Source organism: Microcaecilia unicolor, chromosome 14, assembly GCF_901765095.1.
Source record: "Microcaecilia unicolor chromosome 14, aMicUni1.1, whole genome shotgun sequence".
Lineage (NCBI taxonomy): Eukaryota > Metazoa > Chordata > Amphibia > Gymnophiona > Siphonopidae > Microcaecilia > Microcaecilia unicolor.
In genome coordinates, this window is record NC_044044.1 from 19571140 (window position 1) to 19598157 (window position 27018).

The 27018-nt window shown below is 44.4% G+C and overlaps 2 protein-coding genes across 2 annotated transcripts; both read left to right on the plus strand.

Moving 5' to 3' along the window:
• The first annotated feature begins 324 nt into the window (after positions 1-324).
• Positions 325-8597, plus strand: TMEM88 (transmembrane protein 88). Its single transcript, XM_030187446.1, has 2 exons — positions 325-714; positions 6748-8597. Exons 1-2 carry the CDS (start codon positions 463-465, stop codon positions 7009-7011), a joined length of 516 nt encoding a protein of 171 aa, XP_030043306.1. The 5' UTR covers positions 325-462; the 3' UTR covers positions 7012-8597.
• Positions 8598-21481: 12884 nt separating this feature from the next.
• LOC115457845 lies at positions 21482-26808 on the plus strand. Its single transcript, XM_030187497.1, has 3 exons — positions 21482-22450; positions 25276-25481; positions 26297-26808. Exons 1-3 carry the CDS (start codon positions 22279-22281, stop codon positions 26519-26521), a joined length of 603 nt encoding a protein of 200 aa, XP_030043357.1. The 5' UTR covers positions 21482-22278; the 3' UTR covers positions 26522-26808.
• The last annotated feature ends 210 nt before the right edge of the window (positions 26809-27018 follow it).

Consider the following 27018-nt stretch of genomic DNA (forward strand, 5'->3'; position numbering starts at 1 on the left):
AAGGGTGTCACTTTTGTCCCTCTTAACGTTTTGCTCTGTGGTGGCCCACTGTCTCCAGGCACCTTGGTACTAAGGGGCAACAGTCTTCCCCTATCTTGTCTCTGCCAGCTTTCTCGGCTGAGATCCCTGAAGGGTGGAGGACAGACAAGAGCAGTAGAGGCCTGGAATCGCATTCCAAGATAATAAGGGGAGGGATTACACCCTCCCTGGCAAGGGAGGAAGGGAGAGGGGCAGTCAGTGGTTGAGGTACAATGTGAAACTCACAGTTAGGAAGTCGGTGAGATAGCCCTCTGGGAGAAGGGGCTGCTGGGCTCACTGTCAAAGCCTTTCCTTGGAAGATAATCAACAGCGAAAAGGAAGTTTCAAGGACAAGCAAACAAGTTGTTGGCAAGACAATCCAGCAGTCACTGTTCTTACAAGAGGGCTGCTATCTTTGCTGCCACCGGCTTACACTCTGCGGTCATGTCCGACACAGAGGGCCACAGCATGGGGGAAGGCCGGGGCCAAGGACCACTGCCACCTCCTTATGGAATCCCCGGGGCCACACCCCTGGAACTGCGGAGCTCGCTGGACTGCTGGGCCTGTGCCGTGCTGGTCACCACCCAAAACCTGCTAGTGGGAGTCATCAATGCCGTGCTACTGGTTGCTGTCTTCAGCGTCTTCCTGATGCCTGCGGCTGCCATGCTATTCTATGGATTCCTGTGCCACAGCAAGGTGAGGGCTCACTTATTAGCTTCCCCCTTACATCCCAGCTATTACTCTGACCCATTCACCTGCACTACAAGCCAACAACTCACTGATCCGTCCTCATATCATAAGAAAAAGCAGGAGCCGCTTATACCCATGCCTTCTCCCCACACTTTATAGCTACAGGAAGGGCTGAATTTACTCCATCATAACTGGGGTGCAGAGAGGGATGCATGAAGCCGGAGCTTACTCAGGAAACCTTTATGCTGCAGTCAAGGCTGGGGTGTGGGAACGGAAGCATGCAGCTGTGTCTTCTTCAGAAAGCTTCTGAGTTGCAGCCAGGATTCGGGGATAGATGCACCGAGGTGCATACAGGGGTGTAAGCACCCAGCATTTCCTCAGGACCCTTCTGTGATGTAGCCAGCCGTGTCTTCTTCAGAAAGCTGCTGAATTGCAGCCAGGATTCAGGGATAGATGAACAGAGCTAGCGCTGAGGTGCGTACAGGGGTGCATGCACCCAACATTCCCTCAGGACCCTTCTGTGATGTAGCCAAGACTGGGGTGCAGGGAGGGAAGCACGCAGCCGTGTTGCCAGAAAGCTTCTGAATTGCAGCCAGGGTTGAGCGATAAATGCACAGAGCTAGCGCTGAGGTGTGTGCAGGGGTACGTGCACCATGTAATTCCCTCAGGACCCTTCTGTGATGTAATCAGGACTGAGGTGCAGGAAGGGAAGCACGCAGCTGTGTCTTCAGAAAGCTTTTGTATTGTAGACAGGGTGCAGGGACGGATGCACAGAGCCAGCGCTGAGCTGCGTACAGCAGTGCATTCACCCAGCATGTCCTCAGGACTCTTCTGTGATGCAGCCAGAATCGGGGTGTCGCTGTAGGCCTGCAAATAGATGATTTTTTTTTTTTTTTGAGCGAAATGGTCAAAATGTTCATATAACAGGAATTGCTTCCATAAGTAGGAAGCCACAAAAGGACTTGTAAAAAGGGGGAACCTTTTCTACACAAAGAGACCTCATGTGAGACTTGGGAGGCAGATGCTCAAAACTCCAGCGCCAGAGAAATAGCCCTACTACTACTACTATTTAGCATTTCTATAGCGCTACAAGGCGTACGCAGCGCTGCACAAACATAGAAGAAAGACAGTCCCTGCTCAAAGAGCTTACAATCTAATAGACAAAAAATAAATAAAGTAAGCAAATCAAATCAATTAATGTGAAGCCACTGCTGAAAGAGCTATGTAATAAAAGTGAGCCAAGTATAGGACAATCAAGCCATTGTGACATCACTGATGAGGTTGGCTCTTATTGGTGGCCTGAGGCATTATGACATCACAATATCACCTCTGATTACAAGAGACTACTACTACTATTTAGCATTTCTATAGCGCTACAAGGCGTACGCAGCGCTGCACAAACATAGAAGAAAGACAGTCCCTGCTCAAAGAGCTTACAATCTAATAGACAAAAAATAAATAAAGCAAACAAATCAATTAATGTGTACAGGAAGGAGGAGAGGAGGGTAGGTGGAGGCAAGTGGTTACGAGTCAAAAGCAATGTTAAAGAGGTGGGCTTTCAGTCTAGATTTAAAGGTGGCCAAGGATGGGGCAAGACATAGGGGCTCAGGAAGTTTATTCCAGGCGTAGGGTGCAGCGAGACAGAAGGCGCGAAGTCTGGAGTTGGCAGTAGCGGAGAAGGGGACAGATAAGAAGGATTTATCCATGGAGCGGAGTGCACGGGAAGGGGTGTAGGGAAGGACGAGTGTGGAGAGATACTGGGGGGCAGCAGAGTGAGTACATTTATAGGTTAGTAGAAGAAGTTTGAACAGGATGCAAAAACCGATAGGGAGCCAGTGAAGCGACTTGAGGAGAGGGGTAGTATGAGTAAAGCGACCCTGGCGGAAGACGAGACGGGCAGCACAGTTTTGAACCGATTGGAGAGGGGAACAGCGCATCTGAGCAACTCCTTAACGCTCAGTGCTAATGAGATGCTCAACACCATGAGCGCGCCTATATTTGCATTAGGGACCTGTTTGGAAGTTAGGGGGAGGGTGGCGGCCGACGCATGTGCTCAAGAGTTATGCGTTAAGCACAGCTCTTCGGCGCATGCCCAGAATGCCAGAGGGAAGGAGGAGGGACAACTGTTGGATGACGGTTCATGCAGCTGAGATACTGGGGTAGGAAGTTGTTTTAAATGTAGCAGAGCTGTAGGAAGTATTGCAGCCAGGGTATAAGAGAGGCAGGAGTGACAAAATTGTGCCGTGCAACACGGTGGATGGGGTGGGAGCGTGCTGTACAGGGAGGTTGCCACATTTCTGAGCAGCAGCATGTGCTGCCCTCAATTTAGGGTAGGCTTGGGGGACCCTTCTGGCAATGGGCACCCAGGGCAAGTGCTCTGTTTGAACACCCCTAACGCTGGCCCTGTTAGTTACTGTGGGCCCAGGCATTACTTTAAGGCTCTAGATTTTATTTTGAGCTGAATCAGTATATTTTCTGTCACCTGTAGTTGACAGTGGCAGTTGAAGGAAGAAGGCGACACAAAGAGACCCGATATTCAGGCAGTCCCCTTGACAAAGCTGGAACAGCGAAACAGGCACCTGTCGAGGTGTCATGATTCGGGGTCTTAAAACTCGTTGATAGGGTGTGAAGCTATGACCACATACCAGAAGAGTACAGATAATCGCTAGCCTGCCAATACTAGCACTGTTATGGTTTAAGATTCAGGCATAAGGACAGTGGCATAAATTGCCGTGAATAGCAATAGATAAGTCGGCACAAGACAAACAAAGAAAAAAAGTTTGATAAAAAGATAAACATTTTAAATGTTGAATTGTGACCGAGTACAGATGAAAGAAGGATGGGGGTTTTGTTGATGATTACAAACCGGCACAGAACGAGCCTTACCAGTGAACCCTTACGCCTGAACCCTTACGCCAAGCCCCCTCCCTGCCCGTCTTCAAGTCTTTGCTTAAAGCCCACCTCTTCAATGCTGCGTTCGGCACCTAACCCTTACCGTTCAGTGAATCCAGACTGCCCCAATTTGACTGCCCCTATCGGACCGACCGTTCACTTGTCTATTAGATTGTAAGCTCTTTGAGCAGGGACTGTCTCTCTTTGTTAAATTGTACAGCGCTGCGTAACCCTAGTAGCGCTCTAGAAATGTTAAGTAGTAGTAGTAGTAGTAGGTTATCCTGTGACCATATATGAGACTTCCCCTTATAAAAACAACAGGTTAGAACAATTAACAAGAAAAACATAACAGCAACAGACTCCAAGTTGATCGATCTACCATTGAGTTGTATATATGAGTAGTAATAAGTAGATTTGAGTCGCATACGTTTGACCTGTAGTGATACAGACAGGATTGGCTTATCCATTAGGGTGACAAGGTAGTTGCTTATGGTCCAGAAGACTAAACTAACTCCAAGAACCCCAGTCCCAATGTCTGTAAGCCACATTGAACCGAAACTTGTTTTTGGATAACTGGGGGATATAAGACTGTATAAATAAGTAAATTAAATATTTTCAAATAGCCTGTTTACCTGGATAAATATGTTTTGGAAATTAATATGTATGTGCACCTGTGTGTGTTGGGATGCTCCGATTGTTGGGTTTAATTATCAAAATTTCAGTATGTGTGTGTGGAGGAGAGTGAGGAAGTTAAAAGTTTGAAAGTTTGCCTAAGGGAGTTGGGAGGGGGGGATACTGTAATCCACCCTTCCACTATTCCTAGTGTCTGCTTCCAGCTGAAGATCTCCCATCTGTTAAGGGGCTGTGAACCCATCTCATTTGTCCAATGCACCAGCACAGTCGGCTCTAAAGAGATCTCGCTGTGGGGGTCAACCTTGCAGAAAACGGGAACCTCCTTAGGCTGTGATTCTTTTTATTGGCAGAGACCTGAGAGTGTGAATAACCAATGCCATGAGCCAAGGGAAAAGTTCAAGTCTTTATTGTGTAGGACAGTAGTATTTGCTTGAAGACAGCATATCATTAAAAGCAACAGGCATCACTGGAACACGGACTCAACACGGTCCGTGTTTCGGCCTATGCCTTTGCCAGGGGTCCAAGCCTTTGGGCAGTAGAACAATATGCTGAATAAAACAAACAGTGACACAAAAGACTTGACTGGAATAACACTTGGGTCCCCTGGTTCTCAGCCCACCTCCCTAACCATTAGGCTTCTCCTCCACTTCAGGGGTCTGCAAAACTGTGGCCTGATGGTTGCATGTGGCCTGCCATTGAATTTTTATGTAGCCCGCAAGACCTCTTTGGGAAATATACACGGAAAACAGCTCGTACAAACATCATTAACCAGAGTTTTGTTGTTAGTGGAACCACTGAAGGATACAATGACGAAACAGGGCTTGTTTGGCAGTGTTAGAAACTGTTTGGAAAGACAGAAATTTACAGCAATAGACCGTTCTGGTAATGATTTATGTTCATTGTCATCACATTAAGTTTTGTTGGCAGTGAAATTATATGCCAAATTTGTTAATTCTTCTGTGTGCGGTCCACTAGAGATATTAGTGATATTCATGTGGTCTCCTGTGTATAAAGGTTGCCCACCCCTGCTCTAGCCGCTGGGCCATCAGTCATCTGATAAACTTAGCTTCTTTCCCCCCCCCCCCCCCCCCCCCCCTCCTTATAACTTGCTTTTCTAGACTCCACTGTAAAATCATTATTACAAGCTCTGCTGCAGCTCCCAATAAGCTTCTTCCTGACCCCAGTGAAAGATATGAAAGCTCTCCTGGTCTCTAGCCCATGTTTTCAGAGCTGTGCTGGAGACTCAAACCCATGGGATGGCGTTCCCAGGTACGGGAGAGGTCAGATGCAGGCAGGTGCTGGGAATGCTGAAGAAGTGGAGGTGACAGATAGCAACCTGAAAGCAAGGAGAGCCACAGCCCAGTGATCTGCAAACAGATAAACTGTATAAAAAAAAAAGCCTCCTTTCTAGGCAATCGCCTGAGGCGGCAGCCTCTAGATGGAGGCGAAGAGTGGCTGCAGAGCTGCTTTTACCACAGAGAGGCCAAGTTACCCAGTTCTGGAGGAAGACTTTTGGCCACTCCTTGTTTTGAACTTAACATCCCAAAGCGGTGTGGTATTTATCAGTGCTGCTGCTCCCATAATGCACCAGAAGCTTAGCCGAGATTGGGTGGCAGAGCTGGTGGGGGGAGGCGGGGCTGGTGGTTGAGAGGCGGGGCTAGTGCTGAGCAAGACTTCTACGGTCTGTGCCCTGAAAATGGCAGATACAAATCAAGGTAAGGTATACACAAAAAGTAGCACATATGAGTTTATCTTGTTGGGCAGACTAGATGGACCGTGCAGGTCTTTTTCTGCCGTCATCTACTATGTTACTATGAAGGGGTTGTCAGAAATCCAGGACTGACCTCTAATTTCTCATCGGAAACTGGGGAACCTGACAGCCCTGGGTGTGCAGTTTTCAATAGCCCGTTTATCTGAGTAAATATTTTTCTTGGAAATTGCCCAATTATTAATTTTGCAAGATTGTTCTAGGGGAGGTTGGTGTTGGGTTGGTTTGGTTATGATTGTTGAGTGTAATTATCAAAATCTAAGCAGGGAGTTAGGAGCCCAAATTATGTACCTTTGGATTTGGGTACAGATGAGTGTTTCCGTAACAGAACTGCCAAGTTACCTAGTTCCAGGAAGGAGATTTTTTTTTTTTGGCCAGTTCTGGTTTTAAACTTGCATCCCAAAGCAGTATGGGATTTGTAGTCCCTGATTCTACCCAATGAAATCAGTGTTGAAGATCCCATAATGCCTCAGAGTGAAGTTGTCAGAAATCCAGGACTGGCCTACAATCTCTCTGCTGGAACTGGGTAACTTCGGAAGCTCTCTCTTAACTGTGTAGGTGTGACCTGAGTTTAGGATAAAAGTCTGACGAGCTCCGTTCTCTATGGCAGCAGCCTCTGTTCCTCACTGTGCTCATCACTGCAGTGTACTAGAGAAATTGTGTGTGAAGGGTGGACGGATAACTGGAGGCACTGCTAAGATCTCCTCTCACTTCCCTTTTCCTTTCTTTCTGTTTCCTCTTCCCAGTTCCTGAAGGCGAGAGGCCCACACTGCGTTCACCTACCCAACGATGCCAGTTCCACTGCCCTGCTGGTGGTGGGTTTCGCCCTGGTGATCCCCCTGCTGGTCCTGGCACTCGCTGCCTACTGTCGCTTGGCCCGCCACTTGCAGCTGGGTGCTTGCTTCGTACCCTACACCAAGGCCGTGTACCGCAACCTGCCAGCAGCGCAGTATTACAGCCTGGGCTGCTGTGCCCTCAGGAGCTCTGAGAGCGACAAGGTCTGGGTGTGAGAGGGAGAGAGATGCAAGATGAAGTAGGGAAGTTCTCTCCCTCCCTCCCTTCCCTGGGAATCTACACCTCATCAGTGACATTACACACCTGGGGGAGCCACATGGATGTTGGAAACAGTCTACTGGGGATGTGGCAGTTATTCAGCCATTCGTGCTCAATGCATCCCTTGGAGACCTTGCCCCTGACTCACTTTCAGTGCCTTCTCACCCTCCTGCCCTGAGCCCAGTGCATTTCCCTAGAAATAGCCATTTCTCGTTGCAATCAGAAATGTCTTCCATAATTGCAATCCATTGTCAAAGCAATATTTTTAAAATTCACACTGGATACTCAGAAAATCAGACCTGGCTTCTGTTCCAATCTGCTTTTTACCACCTGTAAGAACTAATGGGACTTTTTATCTTTTAGATTTTTCCTTCCCCTTCCCCACCCCCTCATCCCTCAGCATATATAATTTCTGACAAATGTGCTCTGTAACTCTGCCCACTGCTTCTATTAATATAGTATAAGCATTTAGGAGTCCTTTTACTAAAGCCTCACTAAAAAGTGGCCAGTGCCGCTGTCAGCACGTGGGTTTCCCACATGCTGTGGCCACTTTCAGTGTGGCAGTAAAATGGCCACGTTTTTTTGTAATGGCCATGCGCTAATTTGCCCATTAATGTGTGGCCCTCACTGCCAGCTATTTAGGAGGTGGTTTGAGCACCTGCATTATTCCCTCACTGATTGGGTTGACCGTGGTAATGTGCTCACGCTACCCAATTAGCATAGACACACCCACTCTTTGCCCCCCAGACACGCCTCCAGTGCTGGAAAATAAAAAATATTTTTCATTGCAGGATTAGCTTGCACTGAGTGAAAAACTACGCGGTAGCACCCTTTTAACATGCAGTAGGCTGCGTTAGGCCTACCGCGCTTAGTCAAAGAGCCCCTTAATGTGCTATTCACGCAATTAGAAGTATTGCAGAAATGAGGTAAAGCATTTTGTGGTATTTTGCCTGTTTGCACGTTAATAATTTTTTTAAAAATATTTTTGGGAGGGGGCATGTCATGGGGTAGAGTGGGGTACTGCCGTTTTATCCGGCTAGCGTGTTATGACTAGCGTCTCCCATGTTCATTTTCTGCTAAAGGGAACATTTTGCACACCGGCTGCAAATGAAACAACAGAATATGTCCTCAACCTGATGATTGCTATAGCGCTTCGCCAAATCGTATGTAACTGGAAGGACAACTCCAAGCTAAACTTTGTTGAATGGTGGCATCATTTGTGTGTAATTAGAAAATATGAATCTGCTTTTGGCTATAAAACACCATAATATTCACAGGCGCCTCTGATGAGTACTGTAATGCTTTGAGGGTTTCGATGATACGTAGATTATTATGTAGTTAATGTTACAAGATAATGGTGCTCATTTATTTTTGTCCAGTTTTTCATGCAGTATCCGCCTTCCACAATTATCGAACATTTCATGGAATCTGTCTGTGGTTATAAACTTACTATATGTTATGGAAATCTTTTTCAATTTACATAAAAGTACATAAGTGTTGCCATACTGGGAAAGACCAAAGGTCCATCAAGCTCAGCATCCTGTTTCCAACAGTGGCCAATCCAGGTCACAAATACCTGGCAAGATCCCAAAGAGTAGCAACATTCCATGTAGAACTGCAAACAAAAGCGAGATTCCAGAATCCTAAAGAGTAACAAGATTCCATGTAGAACCCCAAAGAGTAGTAACATTCCATTCAGAATCCCAAGTACAAAAGTATTGGCATACTGGGACAGACCAAAGCTCCATCAAGCCCAGCATCCTGTTTCCAACAGTAGCCAATCCAGGTCACAAATACCCGGCAAGTTCCCAAAACGTACAAAACATATTATACTGCTTATCCCATAAATCTTAACTGGACTGATTGATTTTTGTGTATGCCTCTTTCCTATTTAATTATGGTGTTCTTTTCTAACCTTTAATTTTTTTAGTCTGTACACCATCCAGACCGTGTGTGCCAGATTGGGTGGTATAGAAAATGTTTAATCAACAACGTGCCAGAAGAAGCCCTGAGATGATCCCCTGATCTGGCTCCAGAAGCTGCATCTTATCACTGGTGTTTGCGTGCCTGCTGGCTTTCAAACCATCCCATGACCCTAGGCAGGGGCGACAGGGGCGGTCGCACAGGGCCTCACACTCCTAGGGGCCCCACAGGGACAAGATAAGGGAGCAAAGGTGAGATGTGCTCCTGGGATCATTTTTATAGAGTGCACAGAAGTGCCATCTAGGGTGTCCCATTGCTCTCCTCGGATGTCTGGGGGGCCAGTCTACTAAAAATTCTGGCTCCTCCTATATCCCAATGGCATGAACCTTTACATTTTGCACATTTGGTTTTTTTATTTTTTTGAACCCCCCCCCCCCCCCCACCAAAAAAAAAAAGCCCAAAACCTTGTTTGAAACAGTATTTTTGGGAAAAAAAAAAAAAAAAAAGAGAGAGAAACATGGAATGGTGCTACTAATTGGGTTTCTGCCAGGTACTTGTGACCAGGATTGGCCACTGCTAGAAGCAGGATACTGGGCTAGATGGACCATTGGTCTGACCCAGTATGGCAACTCTTATGTTCTTATGCTTTGTTCTTCTAAGGGAAGCACCTAAGTCTACTAGCTTGTAACTCATAAGTGGGACATAGCCATTGTTGTGTTCCAAAACGTTACGTGTGTAGCAGGGGCGTAGCTAGGTGGGGGCATGGGCCCCCGCAGATTTAGCCCTGGCCCCCCTGCCGCCGACCCTCCCCCGCCACATTTGACCCCCCCCCCTCCTCCCGCCGCCGCCATCAGGTACCTTTGCTGGCGGGGGTCCTCAACCCCCACCAGCTGAAGTCCTCCTCAGCGCCGGTCTCTGGCGCGATGCTGATCTGGATTCTATTTCTGTGAGTCCTGACGTCCTACACGTTCCACCACCCTCTCCGTGAAAAAAATACTTCCTGACATTACTCCTGAGTCTGCCCCCCTTCAACCTCAATTCATGCCCTTAAAACGTAACCCTTTTAGAGTAACTACCCTGTAAAAGCATCTTGCTCACGTTGTGCAACCGCCACGTAATATGTCTTATACCATAAGAGAACATCTCTCACTGCTTAAAGAGGGTCAGAGTAGTTATTTCATTGTGTCTTGGATTACTCTGCTGGATCAGTGGGGAATCAATGACAATGTTGCCACCTACTGGTTCTAAAGGGATGTAATTCTATGTGCTTTGAAAATGAGCAATTTAATGTACCAGATTAGCAATTCTCTCTGCCTCAAGCAGTAGTACTAATTGTTCTGCAATAAGAGCCATCCCTACCTACACTGTTTATTTATGAGAGGGCATCTGCCCCCTACAAAGTTCATGCAGTCCCCAGCAGGGCTGGAACAATCCATTGAGAGGTACAACACCCCTCAATTCTCACAGCTTGTTGTACTAACCAGATATCTTCCAAATATAAGTACTGCCATACTGGGAAAGACCGAGGTCCATCGAGCCCAGCATCCTGTTTCCAACAGTGGCCAATCCAGGTCACAAATACCCGGCAAGATCCCAAAAATGTACAACACATTTTATACTGCTTATCCCAGAAATAGTGGATTTTCCCCAAGTCCATTTAATAATGGTCTATGGACTTTCCTTTAGGAAGCCGTCCAAACCTTTTTTTAAACTCCGCTAAGCTAACCGCCTTTACCACATTCTCTGGCAACGAATTCCAGAGTTTAATTACACGTTGAATGAAGAAAAATTTTCTCCGTTTTAAATGTACTACATTGTAGCTTCACCGCATGCCCCCTAGTCCTAGTATTTTTGGAAAGCGTAAACAGACGCTTCATATCTACCCGTTCAACTCCACTCATTATTTTATAGACCTCTCCCCTCAGCTGCCTTTTCTCCAAGCTGAAGAGCCCTAGCCGCTTTAGCCCTTCCTCATAGGGAAGTCTTCCCATCCCCTTTATCATTTTCGTTGCCCTTCTCTGCACCTTTTCTAATTCCACTATAACTTTTTTTGAGATGTGGCGACCAGAATTGAACACAATATTTGAGGTGCGGTCACAACATGGAGCGATACAAAGGCATTAGAACATCCTCATTTTGTTTTCCATTCCTAATAATACCTAACATTCTATTTGCTTTCTTAGCTGCAGCAGCACACTGAGCAGAAGGTTTCAACGTATCATCAACGACGACACCTAGATCCCTTTCTTGGTTCGTGACTCCTAACGTGGAACCTTGCATGATATAGCTATAATTTGGGTTCCTCTTTCCCACATGCATCATTTTGCATATGAGCTTGACTGCACCAGCACCCAGGTCTCCTTTCTTTGTGTTTAATATTTTGAGTGGAGGAGTAGCCTAGTGGTTAGTGCAGCGGACATTGCTCCTGGGGAGCTGGGTTTGATTCCCACTGCAGCTCCTTGTGACTCTGGGCAAGTCACTTAACCCGCCATTGTCCCAGGTACAAATAAGAACCTGTATATAATATGTAAACCTCTTTGAATGTAGTTGCAAAAGCCACAGAAAGGTGGTATATCAAGTCCCTTTCTCTTATGGCTCCTGAGGCAAGTTAGTCCCTGAACCTTGGGGCTGTCTCCTCCTACTTTAAACATGGATCTCTGATGAAGTACACAATAAGACCAGAAGCAGCGGAGTCCTTCTAGTACAGAAGTTATAGCTTCTTGTCAACACCCCTTTCAGGTTGTTCTAGCAGTTGCTCCAAAGAAAGCCTGACACGCAGGCTCCTGGGAGGCTGCAGGAAAAACCATGATCCACCTTGCCAGCCACTAGTACCTGCACCAGTTCCAAGGAAAAATGTTTTCCAAACATTTGGACATTTTCCTGTCCATGTGTGTAGCTGTGGAAACTGAATAGGCTAAACACTCTGTGTGAGACCCCAGCCTGATCGGCAGGGGTCACATCTGGCCTGGGTTGATTACTTTATTTTTTGTCTATTAGATTGTAAGCTCTTTGAGCAGGAACTGTCTTTCTTCTATGTTTGTGCAGTGCTGCGTACGCCTTGTAGCGCTATCGAAATGCTAAATAGTAGTAGTAGGTTGATGTGGGGCAAGTGGGATAGCGCAGTCTGTTTACGCAGGGCTTCCCAAACTGATGGTTGGGACCTCCAAATGGGGCCACAAAACTCACATTTGGGGTCACAACCTAGGTGGGCTAGATGCATCATTATTCTGCACCTCTGGGGGGGGGGGGGGAGGTGTCACAATTTTATTTGGCCGTAATCATAGGGTCAAAGCCACAAAAAAAACAGGGGTCAGTCTGGGGTTGCATGGCCCATGGTATTTTTCAATCTTGCACATTGCTACCATTAGTCCAGTTTGGGGGGGCGGGGGGCTTTACAACATCTTCTCTCAATAACATTCTGGAATGCTTTGATGTTTCACTTATATATACTGTCATCTACCAACATTTGCTTATTTCCGATCTGACGAAGAAGGGGAACCTTCGAAAGCTAATCAAGAAATGTATTAAGTTATGTCCAATAAAAAAAAGGTATCATCTTATTTTCCTTTCCATTTTGTTGTATTTCTATTGATTACCTTTAAAAGTGGACTAACACGGCTACCACACCTCTCTACTCAATAACATTCTGGAACTTGCAATGCTGAATCCAAACTACAGTCCTCATGATACACGCCGAGGTTTTCCTTCAGGGTCCAGCTCATTGGTGTGTTAGTGTGTGAGGTCAGATCAGTAAATGTGTTGTAGTGCAGGGATGTGTGTGTATCATTTGTATATGCAGTATTATTGCATGGTGTGTGTGTGTGTGTGTATGTGAGACACTTGAGTTGTGTGTGTGTGTTAATATGTGATGTGTGTGCAAATGTTAGGAAGTGGGTTTGGTTTGGAGGAAGGGAGGAACACATAGGAAACAGCTAGAACAGGACACAGGAGTCGTTTAAAAATGTCATTTCATATGGAAACACAGCAGCTGTGCCCTGAAGGAAGACCAAAGCGGCCTCCTTTTCCTCTTATTTTTATTTACTCGCCTTACAAAAACGTTTTTTGCCCTTACATAAGTACATAAGTAGTGCCATACTGGGAAAGACCAAAGGTCCATCTAGCCCAGCATCCTGTCACCGACAGTGGCCAATCCAGGTCAAGGGCACCTGGCACGCTCCCCAAACGTAAAAACATTCCAGACAAGTTATACCTAAAAATGAGGAATTTTTCCAGTCCATTTAATAGCGGTCTATGGACTTGTCCTTTAGGAATCTATCTAACCCCTTTTTAAACTCCGTCAAGCTAACCGCCCGTACCACGTTCTCCGGCAATGAATTCCAGAGTGTAATTACACGTTGGGTGAAGAAAAATTTTCTCCGATTCGTTTTAAATTTACCACACTGTAGCTTCAACTCATGCCCTCTAGTCCTAGTATTTTTGGATAGCGTGAACAGTCGCTTCACATCCACCCGATCCATTCCACTCATTATTTTATACACTTCTATCATATCTCCCCTCAGCCGTCTCTTCTCCAAGCTGAAAAGCCCTAGCCTTCTCAGCCTCTCTTCATAGGAAAGTCGTCCCATCCCCACTATCATTTTCGTCGCCCTTCGCTGTACCTTATCGTCAGTGGTTCCCAAACCTGGTCCTGGAGGCATCCCAGCCAGTCAGGTTTTCAGGATACCCACCATGAATATTCATATGAGAGAATTCAAGTAGTGAGGGGTAGTGCATGCAAATCTCTCTCATGAATATTCATGGTGGGTATCCTGAAAACCTGACTGGCTGGGATGCCTCCAGGACCAGGTTTAGGAACTACCGCCCCATAGCTACTTTCAGTTTTGTCCACTGCTTTCCAACTTCTTACAGGTGTTCACATCCAGACAACAATTCCTTGAAATAATCCCCCATTCGAACAAAGTTAGGTATTTTTGAAGTCTAGAACCTTAATTTTTGAATAAAGCCTCTCCATACCTATCTTAATATTAAACCACACCATCTGGTGATCACTGGATGCCAGTTGATAAACTACCATAACATCAGAAATGCTCTCCCCACTAGTATGTCCAGTATGGCCCCATCCTGCATGGTTTCCATTACCAACTGCTAGAATAGTTCCCCCTGTAGAGAATCTAGGATTTCCCTGCTTCTAAAAGACCCCGCAATCAACATCTAGCATATTAAAATCACCTATTAGTAGTACTTCCTCTTTCACAGCTATATTTTGAATGTGTTCAATTAAATATCTGTCCACTTCTTCTATCCATGAAGGTGGCATGTGTATCACACCAATGTAAATACATTTGCCATTCTCTCTTTCCTGATTGACCCCACAGTGCCTCTTCCTTACCCTGTAGGTCCTGCAATTCTGTGGCTTTAATATTATCTTCAACATATAATGCCACTCACCCTCCCTTTCTTCCTACCCTGTCCTTCCTGAACAGATTATAGCCCGATATAACTACATCCCAGTCATGGTGTTCTGTGAGCCATGTCCTTCTGGTCACCACTAAATCCAAATCAGCCTCTTCCATCACAGCCTCAAGATCTAAAATCTTATTTTCCATACTTCGGGCATTAGTACATACTGTTTTCCAGGCGTTGCCCCTTTTTCCCCATTTGTGTAGAGGTATTTAATGCTTCATTTACCTGAGGGCTTCGATCACCCTGCCCCAGTGATTCTTTTTTTCAAATACTATACTGCTATAACCGATTACAGAACTAAGTGGTTTACAGACTAAACACAGCAGGAAACGAACTCCAGAAATATTGTCAGGAAAGCATAACAGCCAGCCAAAGTTAAGTAGAAGTGATAGAAAAAAAGGGAGGGGGACAGAGGTGGGGAGCCAGAAAGAAAAATCCAGTGATTTTTACCATTTACTACTGTCCACCAAAGGCTTGCCTAAACAACCAGGTCTTGATGGCAACTTTAACTTTGGATAAGGATTGTTCAGCTCTGATTTCTAATGGGAGACCGTTCCAGGAAGCCGGGGTGAGAAAATAAAAGGCACTATGTCTAAGTGCTCTCATACTGGGCTAATTTAAGATCACGCGATGGTCATTCAATGAATACAACTTGTGGGAAAGGGAGTATGGGATGGTGAGGGCAGAAAGGCAAGGAGGAAGCGCTATACAATAGGCCTTAAAAAGCTAAAAAAAAAAAAAAAAAAAAATCTTATACTGAACTCAATAAGTGACTGGTGGTCAGTGGTGATCTTTGAGCAAATGGGAAACGCTATCAAACTTTCCGGCATGGCAAAGTATTCTGATGGCAGTGTTTTGCAACGTTTGACGTAGGTTAGCCAGTCTGCTGCTGAAGACACTTCTTCCCTTCTTTGGTAGATAGACATCATCTCCTCTCAGCAGCCCTTGAAAAAGCATCCCATGGTCAAGGAAGCCAAAATGCTCTTGACGACACCATCTGCACGACCACACGTTCATCTCCAGGATGTGAGCTTCTCTGCCTTGGCCTTTACCCTCAACAAGTAGGATCGACAAGAACACCGCCGGTGCACCTGTCTTCCTTCACCCTCTCTCCCAGATCTGTGAATTCACTTTTGATACATTCGGTGGGGTACCTAGCAGTATCATTTGTGCCAACATGGATGAGCAACACTGGATAACAGTCATTAGTCTCAGTAAGCTCTCTGGAATAAATATTTCCCCTCTTATGTTACAGTTGCATGGTTGCCAGTAGAAGCTAGGGTACATTTTAAAATATTGGTCGGTCTTAATTTACAAAGCTTTTCACGGCGACTCCCCAGGTTATCTAACTGAACATTTTGTTTTCTTTAACAAAAATCATAATAGATCTACTAGGAATCTTTATATGGTAGGTTTTCCCACTGTTTGTAAAGTAAAAACATTGCGACCCTTACAATCTTCTTTAACACATCAAGCTGCCTCTAGTTGAAATTCTCTACCTTCCTCTCTCTCTGGCAAGTGGGACATTATTTCTCGTTCAGGAGGTTATTGAAGATGTTTCTTTTCCGGAATTACTTCTCTTGGATCTATGAATTTTGCAGTTTTATTTATTGTATAGTCGTTTGGAGAATGTTCCTTCTCTTTTTGTATGTTATCCGCTCCAAACCCGTTGGATGTAGCAGGCTATACGATTCCAATGTAAATGTAAATCTTGAATTTTGGCACCTGGCAGTCAGCACACATCATGTCTGGTCTGGTCTGCACCGCAGTACCCCTCAGAAGAGAATCACCAACCACCACTACCTTTTGCCTCTTAGTGGCCGCCGATCCAGCAATTTGGGGGATTTTGAGCTCCGATTCCTCCTCTCTCTGGGAAGCTCTCACCTCCTCCACTTCCAGGGCTGCTTATCGGTTCTTTAGTTCGAGGGCAGGTGGAGTCATGGGATTGATCCTGCAGGGTCTCATGATCTGATTCCTGTTGTCCTCTTTCAGCACAGCTGCTGCTTCTTCCTCACTGCTGGAAATCTTTGATGCTTCATGAAGCATTTAATGGATGTATTTCTCACTTTCACGGATGCTTCTCAACCTTGCCACTTCCTCTCTCAGTTCTTTCATGAGAGATTCAAACTGAATATATCTTGGGGAATGGGAATAGTGTGCAGGCAGCAGAATGGTGTAGGCCACCAGCACCATAGCCCAAGTAAAGTTTTACCCAACACAGTATCGGCAATTAAAGCTTAGTGGGGAAGGTGAGTGAGTTCTTTGGGTCTATCTCATAAAAAAACAGTATGAGCTGCTAATCAAAGTCAGGTAATCTAATACAGTGATCTGATTTCTTTCATGGGGTTGATTTTCCCTCCAATCACTATTTTCTGCTGGTATGTGAGGAGTGCAGTCAGTTAAAAGTTGACATCTTTGATACCATGTCTTTACTGAGTGGTTCCTGAAGAAGCCCCTATGAGGGTGAAACGAATCTGGCCACGTTTTTTTATTTTTGTTACATTTGTACCCCGCGCTTTCCCACTCATGGCAGGCTCAATGCGGCTTACTTGGGGCAATGAGGGTTAAGTGACTTGCCCAGAGTCACAAGGAGCTGCCTGTGCCTGAAGTGGGAATCAAACTCAGTTCCCCAGGACCAAAGTCCACCACCCTAACCACTAGGCCACTCCTCCAAGTTGAACGAACACCAGCAGTTGACATGAGGGGTTGCCAAGCCAGTTTTTGAAAGCTAAGTTTATATATGCTACGCTGTAGCCTGGTGCCCTTATTATTCAGTCATTGTTGTTAAACTTGAGCTCTTATATATGGGCAGTTCTGAATGATAAGTGGAGGGAAAATCAACCTCATGAAAGAAATCAGATCACTGGCACAAAATCTTTTATAGATAATGGTGTCTTGTTGATCAGACCCCGGCTGAGCCTGGGTTTCTGAGGGTTTTTCCCCCTTTTTTCATTTTCCATTCATTTTACACAACAATTTGGATTGTGTTTTGCTGCTTTTCAGTTTTTTTTCTGTATGAGTTCTTTGGGTCCCAAAAAGGTGTTCTGCTGTCCCAGAGTGGTATATATATATTGTAGTGGTTCTCAACTCTGTCCTCTGAACACTCATAGCCAGTCAGGCTTTCAGGATATCCACAATGAATATGCATGAGATAGTTCTGCATACAATGGAGTCAGTGTATATGCAAACCTACTTATGCATATTCATTGTGGATGTCCTGAAAATCCGATTGGCTGGGTATGTCGTGAGGACTAGATTGAGAACCCCTGATCTATTGCGGTAAAGGGTGACATGGGGACAACTCTCTGCAGGTTTGTCTCTAATACGTAACTCCAATCCCTGCTGCAGTAGCATGGTTTGCTTTCTCCAGCCTCTATGCAAACCTGTGTCCCTTGGATTCATGGCACATGTCTGTTCACATACATAGGATACACAACAGGACCCACTGCCCTATATCACTGGACCGTACAATAATTCACCTTACAGTTGTACCATTCCAACCTCTCTATCACTCTCCCAAGCTTTACATGACCCTCCCTGGAATCGGCAGCACTCAGCAGGGCCTGTCTGGGACCCCTTTCCCTTCCACCTGAACTGTATGCTACCACTGTGGGATGCTTCTTCTCTCTTATGTAATAAACATAAATAGAAGAAAAAAAAAAGATATGATAAAAAATTTTTATTGGATTAATTTAATAACATTTTTGACTAGCTTTTGAAGGCAATTTACATAAGTATTGCTGTACTGGGAAAGACCAAAGGTCCATCGAGCCCAGCATCCTGTTTCCAGCAGTGGCCAATCCAGGTCACAAATACCCGGCAAGATCCCAAAAATGTACAAAACATTTTCTACTGCTTATCCCACAAATAGTGGATTTTCCCCAAGTCCATTTAATAACGGTCTATGGACTTTTCCTTTAGGAAGCCGCCCAAACCTTTTTTAAACTACGCTAAGCTAACCGCCTTTACCACATTCTCTGGCAACGAATTCCAGAGTTTAACTACACGTTGAGTGAAGAAAACTTTTCTCAGATTAGTTTTAAATTTACTACATTGTAGCTTCATTGCATGCCCCCTAGTCCTAGTATTAGCTTTAAAATGGACCAATGCAGCAACCACATTATCTCTCTCCTAGGTACAATGCCTGGATTTTCATCTCCTGTAATCCCAGCATGGCCAGAACTAGTCCCCACTCCTTTCAGTGAGTCGATTGACATTCCTGGCCTGACTGTATGTAACATGTTGCCAAAGTGATACAACAATGGCTGATTCAGGAAGGTTGTTCTCTCATTCTGTGTTTTTCCTGCTCATTTTCTGCGATGTCATTGGGGTTTTTTTTTTTTGCTGTTTCAGGAAATACACATCCCTTCTCTTTTTGGATTTTTGCACAGTACAGAAAGAAATTAATTTCTGTTTTTCTCTCTTCAGGATATACAGAGTCGGGCTTCTTGGGGTTTCCCATTCCGTCTTGTCTGCACATTTTGATTTCTAGTCTGTGGTCTCTTACTCTGGGTTGGGTGAGGGATTCTCCTAGTGCAGGGATGGGCAACCTTGGTCCTCAACCCAGTTGGATTTTAGGATTTCCCCAATGAATATGTATTAATTCTCCTTAGTAACTTTAACTGTTTTCAATGTTTAACAAAAATGTATTCAATATTTCTTTTACAATTTACAAAATCTTAAAATCCTCCTTATCCTCACACTGAGGATAAGGAGGATTTTAAGATTTTGTAAATTGTAAAAGAAATATTGAGTAAATAAAGTTTTGTTAAACATTGAAAACAGTTAAAGTTACTAAGGAGAATTAATATAGGAATTGTAACTTATTGAAGAAATTTCTCACAGGGATAGGAAGGTGTAGACAATGAATATATATGAGATCTATTTGCATATGCAAATAAATCTCATGCATATTCATAGCAAAAAAAATCCTGAAAACCTGAGTTGTGGCCCTTGAGGAACGAGGCTGCTCACCCCTGGCTCTAGAATGTAGTAGTCTGGTTTATTCTGTTTCCCCGGTGAGAAGTGTATTAGTGACCTTTTCCTAAGGTGAGGTTGTGCGTATCTATATGTCAGACCTCATAGACCTGCCAAGTAGGAACACAAAAAGATCAGCATGCACATTCTTGAATCTCCACTACCCCAGCTGCAAAGGACTTAAATATAAATCCGCAAATGCATCCAGCTTCTCCTACATAAGCACGCAACTATGGAACGCACTACCAAAGGCCATAAAAAACAATGCACGACCTAACAATCTTCCGAAAACTACTGAAAACCAACTTGTTCACGAAGGCATACCATAATGATCCATCCTAAATTCTAGATAACTAGACTCTACATGAACTAGACAAAACCGAACTCTTTACACTAGACTATCACCTTCGTTGCTACTACTGAAAGTTACGCAATACCACTTTATTTCTCATGCCGAAATGAACTTTCTATAGCTGATTATCTAACTTATTTTATAATTCACTCTGTCATTCAGAAACTTCAATGCAATACCACTGTATTATTCTGCTCTACCATTTATGCGCCTTAATGAAACATCACTGAAGCTTAGCAGCTCTCCTTGGTTTTGCTGTTCAGGTGTTACCCCTGGTGGTTATACAGGAAGAACAGGCTGGAGCAGAGCCCTGCTCGTAAAGGAAGCCACAGATGGTGCAACTAAAGGGCCAGGGGCTTTCACTTCCTGACTTCTCCAGGTGAGCAGTGACCCTATCACCTAGCTCTTCCCCACCAAGGGCCAGCACAGGAAGTGTGCCAACAAGCATCCTCACAAAGCATTTCGTTCCTCCCCCGTCAGGCTTCTCTCTTTATTCTTTTTCAACTCCCTTATGTCATCTTCCCAATCCGGATCACATCAGGGATTCTTCCCTTGCAGGATCTCTATCACGTACAAGTTATGTGCCTAAGCGTGGGGACCCACATGTACGTTCTTCCTTGCAGTTGCATACTAACCTTGTAGAAAGCAGCTTAGCACCAGCCTAGCACTGAGTGTTACATTCTCACTCATGAATGCTAGAGTGCTCTAGAACCATAGCACGCAAATGGTACTTACATTTGGGCGCTAAGGTGGCAATTCTATAAACTGGTGCCAAAATTCTGTTACGGACTACTACCAGAAACCTCCGCTCACAGGACAAATCCCTCCTCTCTGTACCCTTCTCCACCACCGCCAATTCCAGGCTCCGCCCTTTCTGCCTCGCCTCTCCTTATGCTTGCAATAAACTTCCTGAGCCCATACGCCAAGACCCCTCCCTGCCCATCTTCAAATCCTTGCTCAAAGCCCACCTCTTCAATGTCGCCTTCGGCACCTAACCATTCTACCTCTATTCAGGAAATCTAGACTGCCCCAATTTGATTGTCTGCACATTTTGTCCATTAGATTGTAAGCTCCTTTGAGCAGGGACTGTCCTTCTTCGTTAAACTGTACAGCGCTGCGTAACCCTAGTAGCACTTTAGAAGTGTTAAGTAGTAGTAGTGCAAGCTGGCATTGGTGTGCTTAAAGTCAGGCGCCAACAGTTATGCCAAATTGCACCTTATTGTGCCCTGAAGTACAAGTAATTTATAGTATTTTATGCACATATCTCCAAGACACACCTATGACCTTACTATACTCCACCCATGTTTGCAACCCCTTGCCCTTACGCGCTACGCAATTTTGGAATAAGAATAGCCATCCTGGGTCAGACATGGTCCATCTAGCTCAGTATCCTGCTTCCAGCAGTGGCCAATCCAGGTCACAAGTACCTGACAGAACCCCAAAGAGTAACAAGATTCAAGAACCCCAAAGAGTAGTAACATTCCATACTACGGATCCCAGGGACAAGTACTGGCTTCCCCCATGCCTATCGTGTAGCATTTTCCTCCAGGAACTTGTCCAAATCTTTTTTTAAACTCATAGACATTAACCGCTGATACCACATCCTCTGGCAACAAGTTCCAGAGCTTAACTATTTGTTGAGTGAAAAAATATTTCCTCCTGTTCTAAAGATATTTCCATGTACTTTCATCGAGTGTCCCCTGGTCTTTGTACTTTTTGAAAGTGTAAACAATTGATTTACGTTTACCCATTCTACTCCATTAAGTATCTTGTACATCGTATACGTTATAGAATAGCACCTCGCACTTATGCACGTAATCGCCAATTAGTGGCCTCATAACCTATGCATACAATTAGCTCCTATCTTTAGGCATCAATTTCTAGCATTGCCCGTTAAGGATATAGAATTAAAAGGGGTTACTGTAAACTTGCTACATTTCTAAATCCTTGGAAGTTCTCTGCAGCCAATAGGAGACTTTGTTTCATGACTGGTCTGGGAATATGTTTGAGATGGTAGGTTCCTAGGTGTGTATTTTTGTACTTCATTTCTTGGATTTAATTATGTATATAGTTTTTATTATTTTGTTAAAATGTTTTATTATTTGTCTGTCTGTAATATTTTACACCCCTGATGCAGGCTGGTAGGACCGAAACACGAGTCGTGTTGGGTCCCCTTTGTTTTTATTGAAGACTGATGTTAATAAAGATCTTTTCTAAACACCATCTGCGAGAGGTTCTGTTTTTTCCCTCCACTCTTTGATGCCTGGTCTTTTCCTTCAGTGGAGTTTTTCTTCTGTTTTTGCTCGACTCTGCCGCATGGAGCCATAAACGGTGGCCCGTTGCCAATGCAGAACCTATGGCTCTGAAAATTATTAGTAATAAAACCTCCTAAGTTTCACTTAGACCCACCTCCAATGCCCTCATTGGAAAGCAGGGCTGTGGAGAGAAGAGGAAATCAAGCCCCAGGCACAGGGCGGAGAGAAGGTGTTTGGCTGATAGAGCCCGAGAGGGATTCGATAGGAATACACTGTGTGGCTGTAAGAGAGAGATGTGCTGGAGGTTTCCACACTGTCAGAAAGAAGAAATGGTATTGCCTCTGAGCAGCTGGTGGTGTGTGTCTGCCGTTTGTCTAGGCCTCTCATCTGTCTCAGCCTACCCGTACCAGCGAGAGGACCACTTCCTCTTCTACCCCGACTCATATGAGGATAACACAGATTCAGGTGAGCAATGTTTATGTACCTAACAGTATGCCCAGGCTTGATAGAAAAACAGATCCATATTAATGACAGAGGGGGGGGACAAATGTACAGTAATATACAGAAGACTCTATTCATAAATAACTTCTCCCCCCCACCCATTCTGAGAATATGGAAAATACTTTATTGAATAAGACTCCTTAGGATAGGGGTGGGCAACCCGCAGCCTGCCACTTAATTTTATGCAGCCCTCGAGACTACGAGAAGTATACACAGAAAATGTCATTAACCAGAATTTTAAATACTGTATTTCACAAATATTTTCAGAATAGCCCACTCCCGTTTGTTTCCATTGTTTTTAGTTAACTTTTCACTTATCACAGGTGGTCTTTGGATCTCTGTACATTGCCAGTTCCGTTACATAACATTGCAGTCCACTAGTGATAACACTGACGTTCATGTGGTCCTCTGTGTAATACACATTACCCACCCCTGCTTTAAGAGCTAGGAGACCTTTAGGAGCAACCAAAAGAGGTAATGGGCTTTTTCAAGCCTTTGCATGTCCAACCTCTCAGATGTAGAAAATACATGTCCTATTTTAGTTTGGTCCTGCTGGGAAAGGTGATTTTTTTTTTTTTTTTAAGTCATTTACCCATGTGAAGTGGTTGTCTAAAATCTGCCCATCATTACCTTGGTAAAAGTCCAGGTGCAGGGGTACTTTTTAAAAATCATTCCCCTCAAAACGGTGCCACAAATTCCACGAACGCCAGTTTTTTCTAGGATCAAACGGATTATTAAAGATGCCAATGCGCTCAAAGATATTTTTACACAGATCGAGATTCTATACACAAACATATGTATATTAATTAAAGGCGCACACACACACTAGCTGTTACCAGGAGAAAATTCACCAGTGGATACAGCCCCTGTCCACTCTGCCACAGTATGACCACAGAACCTATTGCCTCACCAGCAAGCTGCTTGCCCAGATGCCTCCCTAGTCCCACTATTATATTCTGGAAAGGATATCTGTAGGTACAGCACCCCTTATGCATGTTGCAGGGGATGCCGAAAAGATACCACTGTACTTGAGCCTAATATGTTAGGACAGACATGTACATACAGGGATGGATACTCTTCCCTGTGAAGCATCTCTCCCTATTTCTGTGTTCAGTCTGTCCCCATTTCTTTCTATGCTTAACTCCACTCCATTGCCTCTTCCTTGTTTTCTGTCTCCTTCTTCCTCTCACATTATGAAATATATTAAATATTGTGTTAGTATTGTTACCAAGGCATATTCTCTTTTTCGTGTGGTTATCATGCCATCCTCATTTTCCTGATGTAAAGGCTTCACCTCTGATTCTATAAATTCTCACTCACTCAGGATTTCTGAGACTGTGTGAACAACCCTGGTCCTTGAGGGCCGTAACTCATTCAGGTTTCAAAATTTCCACAAGTATAGACTTGTGTTCAGAAAAAATGGGACCCCCGATATTTTTCCAAATAACCCAAAACCAACCTACTGCAGCAGAAACTTCTCCCGACATTTGAGACATTTCTGACTACTTTATTTTTCAACAGGATAGAGTTCCCTAATGTACTGGGACCTCAGCAAAGCAAGCCCTTTATCGAGCTTGCAAAATCTCAGAATTCATTGAGCCAACAGCTCTGTGGCGTTGAAGACTTCATTAAATGTGTCAAGGTTGAGGGAGGAGGACACTTTAACACAAATTATGAACTAAGAAAAAAAAAACCCCCATTACACTTAACTAATGTGTTTTCAAAGGTCATACTACGCGTCCTCTTTACGTTTTTAGCGTAACCCTGTAGATGTAGGGCTCTTCACCCAGGCCTTTAATGGAAGTAACTAACTTGCTAGTCTCACTCGCACACAAGGAGCGACACGGGCTGCATATACTGCAGCAGGACATGTTTATCCACTCCTACCCTAGCTGAGATAATATTTAATCATCTCTTTGACCTCATGTGCAACTTTCGTTAGTCACCTTAATTTCTCTTACCTATATGTTCCATCTTTGCTTATTTATACCCTACACTGTCATTGAAGTGTTGTTACGTATTTTGTTGACATTGTAAGTAGTATACTATGCCATATTTTGCATTATTTGAATGTTTTTACTTCTGTAACTGTCTATTGCTCATGTTTGATTTATTCTTATTGTAACACAGCCTTGAGTGAATTCCTTCAAAAAGGCGATAAATAAATCCTAATAAATAATTTCCTATGGGCGTTTACAAGGTTAGCACGCGCTAAAAATGCCAGCGCACCTTAGTAAACAGGGCCCTGAATATTTAAACAAATGCAAAGCATTTTGAAACTACGGAAGGGGTCCTTTTTTTCCTCAGAGACCGTGTATATCAGTTTGCATGTACTGAAGGCAAATAGATCTCATTCATATTCATTCTCAAGGACTGTGGGTGTCCACCCTTGGGCTAGATGTGGACAAGAAAGCTGTAACAGGACTCTTCCTCAGAGGTAGAGGAGGGGGCATCTCCGTCAACCCTTAGCAGTAACACCCATTAGCAAGGCTCAGGATACAGACCAAGTTGGTTTGAGAGAAAAGCATATCTCTCTACACACCGCGCACTCTGATTTCATCCTGAAGAAAAGGCAAGTCTCCTTTCCACATCACCCACATTGATTCAAACCTTTTACACAGTACCCACGCCAATTTCAGCCGGGGAGTTTCCTTTTGTCAGAGTTTCTCTAACGGTGGCGGCTAGCATCAGTTCATACTAAACACTGCCTCAGAACTAGCTGGCAGCCTTGTCACAGGCCTGGAAGTGCAGGTCTGACTGAAAGCTGTTGTCCTGATCTTTTTCCTCAGATGACCCAGACCAGGACCAGGCCCTGCGCTGGGACAAGCTCTTCATTGCCATGGAAAACACAGAGATGAAACAAAACATGATATTGCACTCCCTGAATGAAGTGCTGGCCCCAGGCCTACAGAGCCTACGTTATGAGTTTCAAGCAAACGACAGCGCTGGCCTAGAGAAAGTTATGAAAAACCAACAGGAGGAACTGGCCACTGTGGTGAGTGGAAAGAGGCAGGGGATCTCAGTACTGGAATAACAGAGTGTCCTGCAGGAACAGGGTACATCAGTCAAGCTTGTGCGTATGAGTGGTTCTGTATTGACAGATCAGGGAGTGCTCTAGGGCAGGTGCACTTTCAGAGGTGGGATGTCTATCTCAGTGGTATAGTAGAAGAAGCCAAAGAGCAGAGCTGTGCATTTGTGTTTCTGTACTGGAATAGCAGAAAGCAGTCCTCTGGGCAGGACTAAGATGCCTCGGCTGAGCTGTAGGTGGGATGTTGCAATACTGGAATGCCAATACTGCTCAAAAAAACAATTGAAATATTTAAAATATTTAAAATATTGATACAGAAAAAATATATATAAATGAGGGACTGTAAGAAAAAACACTCACTGAAGGGTGTGCATCTCACACTGTACTACTGGGATATAACTCCTGCTTTTAACTCCTAAACCTTCCACTGTCCCCTATCCCTGATATGTCCTGTCTGTCCTAACCCTTATCCCTTATCTGTCATAATTAGATTGTAAGCTCTATCAAGTAGGGACTGTCTCTCCATGTTCAAGTGTGAAGCGCTGCATACGTCCGGTCGCGCTACAGAAATGATAAGTAGTAGTAATATAACAGTATTTGAGAGTGGTCAGTTTTAGGAGACTGCTATGTATGGGCAATACTGAAATAGCATGGAAGGCTGTGTGGGAGGACTGAGGCGTACTGACAAATGTGGTGGTGGTGGTGGTGGTGGGTAGTACCTGTGTTCTGCTGCAAACTTTATAATGTACAAAAAATCCTAACCAGCTCTCCTTCCCTTACAGGGTTCAGTGCTGATGCTGGAGGAAGCAGGGCAGGAACAACTGGTACAGATGCACCTGCTTCTGGAAGGTATCTGGGCGAGACTGAAGATTGTGGAAAATATCCTCACGCAGCAGCCTCACCCCAACATCCCTGAGCCTAGGACAGAGGTCCCTACAGATGCAAATGGTCTACCAGAGAGGGCAGAGGCTGAGAATGCTACCCTCACAAGCACATATTTCCATTAGCATTCTCTGCGCTGGAAATCCAGTATGACAGGGCCATTCTGCTTCTCTGATCTTGTCATCTACAAGTTAATTCACTGCTCCTTCATGAAGTCATATAGATAAGGTTTTCCTTTAGCTTACAGTTAAAGTGGAAAGAAACAGCATGGAAGTTGAAGCAAGAATCATAGTTCACAGAAATGCTGCCATCACATCCTCCCCTTGCGCCATGCATAATCAAAGTCCTCAGTTACTAACACACAAGGCCCACATAAGTTAATAGTAGGAGCAATTATTAACTATCTTAAATAAAAATATTTGTATCAGAACAGACTCAAGTCCTTTCATTCCTTTTCTTTTGGGGAGATGGAGGGGGTTAATATATTTTGACTGTTTCTCTAAAAAAGCAGGAACTACAAGTCCCAGGAAAACAATGATGGAAAACCCAGTATTGGCTTCATCTGTCTCCTACTGACCTGGAGTCATGTTTTACTTTAAAGGGAGATATGCCATCAACTCTA